This window comes from Epinephelus lanceolatus, chromosome 14 (assembly GCF_041903045.1).
Source record: "Epinephelus lanceolatus isolate andai-2023 chromosome 14, ASM4190304v1, whole genome shotgun sequence".
NCBI lineage: Eukaryota > Metazoa > Chordata > Actinopteri > Perciformes > Serranidae > Epinephelus > Epinephelus lanceolatus.
In genome coordinates this window covers 18,742,543-18,750,233 of record NC_135747.1, presented here as the reverse complement: position 1 = coordinate 18,750,233, position 7,691 = coordinate 18,742,543, and the positions used below count along the sequence as shown (strand labels likewise).

Sequence of the window (7,691 nt, the reverse complement as noted above, 5' to 3'; positions counted from 1 at the left end):
GCACTGATTAAATATAAACCAACATTCTGTAAATGCATTGCTTCTTTCTCACCTAAAATGTTTTCAGAAACATACTTTAGTGCACTGTTTAGCTGTAAAATGAGAGTTTGTGAACAGAAAGTAGGTGCCATTCTGCTTCCTGTATTGTGTATAAAGATGTTGAAAAGACTTGAGATCAAATAGCCATATATAGTCATATAGCACCAATTTCAAAAGTATTTGTGTCTTTCTACTGCATTAACAGACCAGTTTTATGAAAAGACACTCCAGCAGCGTAATACCTTTTAAAGGTAACCCCACATTTCTGTCAGATTGAGTTGTTTTAGAGGGTTTGCTATTGCTGTGATTTTAAAATGCATGCTGTAGGCATTACAGACTTAACTGATAGAATCCCTAACACAAGTCTTTTTTTTTTATCTGTTTCAGGGTCAGTATGCTATATTTTTGTATTAACCTCTTGGACAAAACTATTCTTTGACTTGGTGCTTAACAGTGATAATCCCTTGTTCCAATGCTGTTGCGCTGTCTGTGTGTGAATGGCCTGTTTAAAGCAGAGGCTGTGGTGTGGGAGGAAAGGCATGCTGATTTTAATGCATGTCCAGTACAAACACACACAAACACACACACGCACAGAAATCATGTGAGATAAGACTTTGCATTTCAGTGGATTCTTATATAACACAAACATAAGCAGAAACAACAACAAAATGTATTGCTATGCAGTGTACACTTTAACACATTTGGAGTAGGATGTTTTAAAATGCAGAGCAGGTTGAAACACAGATTCAGTTTGAAAAATACAGTATACACACACAAAATCCAAATATATAAACAGATCAGTTGTCATCAACTTCAAACTTTAAAGCTTTGGGCTCCAGGCTGGACCTCTTGAACAATAAAAGTTCCTTATTATCCTTCTTACATTACATCATATATTCATTACAGCTACATTACCTTAATGTATATATTGTTAAGGGGCATGCATATAGTACATGTTTACTATATGGTGCATTTTCATCATTATTTGAAGTCTAAAACAGAATGTATGAATGAGACCAAATAAATAGAAAAGCAAACTGGTCAAAAAATTGGTATTAAAATGAGCACAGTGAAAATAAAACTATTTAATCACAGTTAAAGAGGCCCCAAGAATAAAAATAATACAAAGAAAATAAACCACTGATCTCAAATAAAAGGAAAAAAAAAGGCAGTAAGAAACACTTACACACTTGCAACAATGCCCTCATGGACTTGTATAAGTGAAATATGTAATTACTCTCTCTGGTACCACTGAAGTCGCACTTTAAAGTGAGTTAGAAGTTGTAACTGTTTATCAATAATAATGAATTCTTTCATGCCTTATTGCTCATAAGACATTTATAAGAACAATTTTTGGACTGACAGGTTGTCAAACATTCCTCTAGCTGGTGTTAATCCTCAAGCAAGACACAGGCAAGAGGCTTCCTGTAAGAGTCCATTTGACCTTCAGAGAAACACCTGCAGAACATCTGCTCCACAATCCATTTCTTTTGACAGCATTTTAATATTAACAATGCAAGACTTTCCTTACTGTAAAAACCCTTTCTTAGTTATTACCATTAATCAGTGTCCTGTTGGAGGATTGACACCAACTAGAGACTTTTCACAACCTGGCAACCCAAAATTTGTCAATGTTTGTTATCTGTAAAACATTAATGAATTAATTAATTGATAAGTAATAAAAAAAAAAATAGTTACAACTTATAAAACGCTTATAAACGCATCAACATCGTTAATGACAGTATTTTAATCAGACTGCAACTCTTACCACTGAAATAACTCCACTCCTTCCTGACACAACAGGATGGTAAAACAGAAGAACTTCAAGAAACCATATTCTGAACATTTGCTCCCAACTGATGCTGCTGTTTTACAAAGGAATCCCAAGGGAATGGAAGGAAGCTTTACCCCTGCTGGGTGGCCCCTCGTTGGCTTTCTTTCTGCCGGTAGTGAAAGAGGCTGGTGGTGTCGAGCTCACCTGCATGGAGGATAGCCTCTGCAAACAGCTTCACCACCTAATACCCACAGAAGAATAACATCATGCTGAAGCTCATCAAGTAAGAGAGACAGACATATGTATGTAAATGTAAGTTTTGCCCAGTCAATCACTATAGTTACATGCATAAAATCTTCATTTTTTTGCCCTTATTAATCAAAGAAAAAAATCCTTCTATGCTTTTTACATGAAATAAATATTCCACTTATATTCCTGTTTGCATGCAGCCATGTTACATGGATATTCCTTCAACTACCTTCTTGAAAAGGTCGGCATTCTGATATTTGTGCATATACAAAAACCTATATATCCAAGTCTTTCATAATGCGTAAAAGTAGGTGTGTTCCTCCTTCTAACCAGCACTGTGGGCTTTCTTTTGGGCTTGCATCTCTACCTCAGCCTTGCAAACTGTTGGCAAGTTGGTTTGTGTACAATATATCCGTGACAATGCACAGAGCTGACCATAGTCAGGCAACCGACCCCTCCAAAACCCCAACTGAAACGAATATTGTGAATGTGCTATATTAAGCCCCATTTCCACCGAGCAGTACAGTATGGTACAGTTATGTTTGGTACGCTTCTTTTCTGTTTCGACTGTGAGAAGTTGTGGATGGTACCAATAGAACCGTTCTATACATTCCCAATTATTGGTCACCCCTCTGTTGGGGTACCTTGCACACAGTAGTAAAAGGTGGGGTAGGTCCCGCTCTCGGGAATCATGTGGTGATCTAACCCCCCAGTTCCAACCCCTGATCCTGAGTGCCAAGCAGGGAGGCAATGGGTCCCATTTTTATAGTCTTTGGTATGACCCGGCTGGGGATCAAACCCACAACCTCCCAGTCTCAGGGCGGACACTTTACCGCTAGGCCACTGAGTTGATGTTTGATGGAAATGGGGCTTATATGTTCAAAGAATGCTCCAAAAAGCCAAATAACACTGGCATGTCCCACATGTCTCATTTGGAAAATGCTTCATTCAGAAAAAGGCCTAATTCAGAATATCCAAACAGAAAATGCTGTTTTCATGACCTGTATCAAATTCAGAATAATCTCATATTCAGAATGATAGTGGAATATAACTGTGCATGTATACGTGCCAGTCAGTGGCAGTGTGACAGTTACTTACCTGGTAATTGGTAATGAGGGGAACACCGTGGTCGACAGCCATCCTGCGAATGGCGAAGTTGTCCTTCAGGTGGCGTGTGTTGTTATTGGGCAAGTTCACCACCAGGTCGATATGACCCTCGCTGATCAGTCTATAAAAACAGTGTCAGAGATGAAATCAACAACCAACTCTATGGCTCTTTAAAATTGTGTCCCAATGGCTCTCAATGAGCCCCTAATAGATGGGTTGGGTTGTCCATACTGTCCAGTTTTAGCTTGATGTGCACATAGACAAGCCTTTGCTAATATGTCTGCTGTGTGAACTTGTTCAACTAAAAGTATTGGAGGGCTCTGCTGCTTCAAGCCTGAGAGTTTGCCTCCTGGTGGTGAAAAAATTACATGCACACTGTTGGCCTGATCCTCTCTGTACACACACTCACAATATGTGTCAATTTAAGCTACACCTGTCTCTTTTTTTAGGCTAGTTGGGTTCAACACACATAATTGTCATCCAATTTCTAGAACAATTAAAGCTTGAAATGAAGTGAAAAAGAAAGTTTAGTTAATTATAAGTTTCCTTGTTTATAAGACGAGTTTCTGTCACAGGGAGTTGAGAAAATAATGTAAACAACTCGCAAAACAAGGAGAATTAACCCAATATTACCCTCTGCCGCACAAGTGCTTGAATTGATTTTGCTTACTTCCTAAATATAATACTTAGAGCATCTCTCTGTCACACGCACACACATACACACACAGTAAAGCCCTGGCAGTGTTGACTTTTTCATTTGAAGGCCTTTGACAGACAGCATTGAATTAGGGCTGAATTCTGAAAGGAAATATGGAGGACAGACAACAGTAACGACAAAGGTCATGTTCCTCTCTATAAAGACTTGGCCTCTCTGCCACCTCGCACAGCTGATGCCTGCCAGCCAGCCTTGTGTGTGTGTATGTGTGTGTGTGTTTGTAGTTTGGTCTGGGCCTGTTAAATCCCCTTCACCATCTCATTTCCAAACATATGGTCCAGATGGCTTTCATTGTAGCACGATCATGACTTGTTTGCAGAATCATTACCTGAAAATTGCAGTCAGTCGGCCTGCTACAGTTCTTCAGTGTTTCTACAACGTTTAAAAAGGTTGGACTTTTGACAACTGAACAATGACGGAAAGAAACTCAGTCAGCTTCACTTTAACTGCAGTCAACTAAAATGTCAATTAAAGCTAGTTTAAATGATACAAAAAAGTACAAGTTATAATTTGCTTTACTGTTGCCCATGGGCAAATGGAAACCAAGATGCTTCAGCCTCTTTTTTTTATTTCCCCAAACTTGCTTTGACACTGCTCTGACAAGACTTTCCTCATCCTTCCTAATTCTGGCTAATGCAATGGCTGTGGACTTCTAAGTCTGCTACATCTTCTTTGATCTTGTCAGCATATTACAGAGATAATGAAGGGGCTATGCCCTTAGATCTTAAGGCAGTATCTGATTAGATATTAGATCCAGATTTTGAATCTAATGAATTACAATTTATGTATTACTTAAGCAGTGCCTCAGGAAACCATAAGCAAGTCCTAGCCTCAGAGTTTTGGCTTAGATTTTCACACTAGCTGGCTTTGTTGTCCAGGGTTCCTTGAATATATAACGTAAATTAGGTGCTCAAAAATGAATGTTTCCAAACCTCTTAATACTGGGAAAACTGGTGTCTCCTTCCTTGCTACTGGGCCAGGCAACTGGAGTGGCAGGTACATCATTGGCACACAGCCAGCCAGACGTGGCTTCAGTGGCATAGAGCTAGAGGACAGGATTAAGGCAACATTACAACAAGTATTTAAGGTAAGTTAGGGCAGAGGCAGAGGAAGCAAGAAGCTCCATCAGCAAATGTTGAAAATCAAGGCTGAAATATTGTCTGATGTTCAAAGACAAGTCTGGTTTGAAACATCCAAGCTGTCAGAACTCACCTTGAATCCTTCCTCTTTCAGCTGGTGGGCTGTAGCCAGGAAATTGGGTCGGAACGAATGCTGGGCGAGAGGGGAATCAGAAATTTGAAAGGAAGAAACAAAATGCAGCATTAGAAAGACAGAGAAAAGAAGCGTTATCATGTTGATTTCAATGTTCATCCAAAATGGTTCACAGCAGTTGTAGGAAAAGGTTCAGTGTGGAGATTAAAGTAAAGTGAGCTTTAATTTCCCCTCATCTCTTGGCCCCCGTTTCAAATCAGTATTCATAATGTGCAATGGTCATCGCTTTCCACCTCTATTTTTTGGTTAGAGTTGCTGCAACAAAATACTGTAGCACAATATTTTATGATGCAAAACTGATGACTGCAGTTCATATATCTAGGAAATCTTATCAACAGGTTCCCAGAGTATGAGCAATGTGCTGTGGAGCACAGCATTTTTTTTTTTTTTTTTACATGTTTGGTTGTCTATTTTCTTTCTCACTCTGCTCGGATGGTTTTGCCGACTGTCTTTTGGCAACAACCAGCCAAAAATAGACAAAGGTCTCTGACAGTAGATGTGTTTACTGCGACAACAAACAGTGACTGTGTTACAACTCAGGCTGAATCATTCCCAAGCTTACCAGGAACTCCAGCTGCAGTTTTGCAGGCGTTCGTCCCACTTTGCGTCTTTCAATTGACTTAATGTATCCGTGCCTCTTTTTCCTATCACTGCATATATAATACAACTGAAAGGCAGCATTCAACACATTTGCTTTGGAAACCTGGGTTTGGTGCCAGCTATAGTTTTTAGAGAATGTTAGTCAAATCAAGTTTGGGGTATTTGCTGTTTAGCTCAAGGATGCCATTGCTATTTAGGCATGTTTTATGCTTTAATTAAGAAAGTAAAGTTCTATGTCTTCTAAGTTAGCTTGTTTTTAATCATGGCTTTGTCGTCTGATTTGATGAGGGGCACTGGTGAAAAGTGATGTCACAGGCTCTGTTTGATTTTCTTTGGGGTTCATTCAAGTGCAGGCTTTGACCCGGCCACCTAAGAGCTCTGGAGACTGACCCCCAAAGCCACTCCAGCATTACAGTGCCAAGTGCCAAGGTTACATTAATTCAACTTTTCAAATTAGTTAATTTCTATGATTTAATTTTATGTTCAGTTTTCCCTTTGTGATGAATATATTTATTTTTTGAGGAACTGATTATTATTTTAATTTATTCAGAATTTTTAGGGCATTTGATGGCTCTTTACTGAAGTCAGAATAGAACAGAATAGAGACTAAAAAAAGTGGAAAGAGAAAAAGTCCCTGGTTAGGGACTTATTTTACTAATGTATACTGTATAAAAAATGACTGCTGACTTGACTGAATGTGAATGTGGCAGTAAATTGACTGTCTGACAATCCATTTGCATTGGATTGTACAGATGTCGTGTTCATTCATATATATCGGAGTCCTGCATGGGTCTGATTTCCAAGACCTGCTTCCGAACTGGACCGCCGGAATACAGCATCTGCCCCGCCCCAGCACACATATGATCAATTGGATCCACAACCCAACCTTATACAAGTGTGCAATCTATAACTGCAAATCCTATAATAATCATGCCTTGTTCAAATGCATGCATTTCATGCATGTGAAACTAAGATAATATTTTAAAATAAAAGTAATTGAGGAAATACAATTAAAGGGCCCTGTGTGTAAGGTTTAGGGGATTTGGTGGTATCTAGTGGTGAGGATTGCAGATTGCAACCAGCTGAAATTCCTAGTTAGAATTCCATCAGTGGTCATTGTTCAGGAGGCTTTTACCGGTAGACGAATTACCCGCAGAGATCTCTTCCTCTTCAAAATGGACCCCAGGAATCTGGGAAAATACACTGAATAAAGCAGTTTCATGTTACAAATCAGTTTCTTCTACCCTGTTCAGCATTTTGCAGACAGCTTGCTTGCCTAGCACGTGCTAATGTGGGCTTACCTTATTTCTGATCCTGACATTAAGGAGGTTTTTACCAAGTTATTTGCATTGGTCTCTTCCTCTCAATCAAACAGACCTGATCATTTACACCAGTAAAAACACTGAGAAAAGCTGCTTGGCATGTCAGAGACAGGCTGAAAGCCCAGCACCCACCAATCTGTGCTCACTTCTTTTCTGATAACTTAGGATCCTCACATTCAGAAGGTTTTTATAGAGAGCCAAATGATCCACAGAAGTCTCCTTCTCTACTGTTTCACAGTAGAAATCAGTGTTTCTCAGATGCACTGAGTTTGGCGCTTTGGAAACGACCTGCAAACCTAGCACCTGCCAATCTGTGCTCATCTTTTTCTCTGATAACTCAGGATCCACACATTCAAAAGGTTTTTACGAATTATCCGCAGAGGTCTCTTCCTCTCCAAAACAAATGGACCTGGGGCCTCATGTACAAAGACTTGCGTGGATTTCCTACTGAAACATGGCGTACGCTTAAATCCAGAAAACGTCGTATGCATAAAAATATCCAGATGTATGAATCTGTGCGTACACATGAATCCAAGCACATTTCCTTTGTACATCACAATCAACGTGGAATTGAGCTCACATGTTGGAATACCCGACCCCTCCCTGTCCACGC

The 7,691-nt window shown here is 39.5% G+C and overlaps 1 protein-coding gene across 1 annotated transcript in view; it reads right to left on the bottom strand.

Annotated features, from left to right (window-relative positions):
* Positions 1-641: 641 nt before the first annotated feature.
* The window catches only part of cps1 (carbamoyl-phosphate synthase 1, mitochondrial), a 102,102-nt gene continuing 95,052 nt past the window's right edge, over positions 642-7,691 (bottom strand). Inside the window, exons 35-38 of the mRNA XM_033617114.2 lie at positions 5,097-5,156; positions 4,817-4,929; positions 3,161-3,290; positions 642-2,054 (exon numbers count right to left, since the gene is read on the bottom strand). Coding sequence (XP_033473005.1) covers positions 1,944-2,054; positions 3,161-3,290; positions 4,817-4,929; positions 5,097-5,156 — 414 coding nt within the window. The 3' untranslated portion in view covers positions 642-1,943. The remainder of the gene's footprint in view (positions 2,055-3,160; positions 3,291-4,816; positions 4,930-5,096; positions 5,157-7,691) is intronic.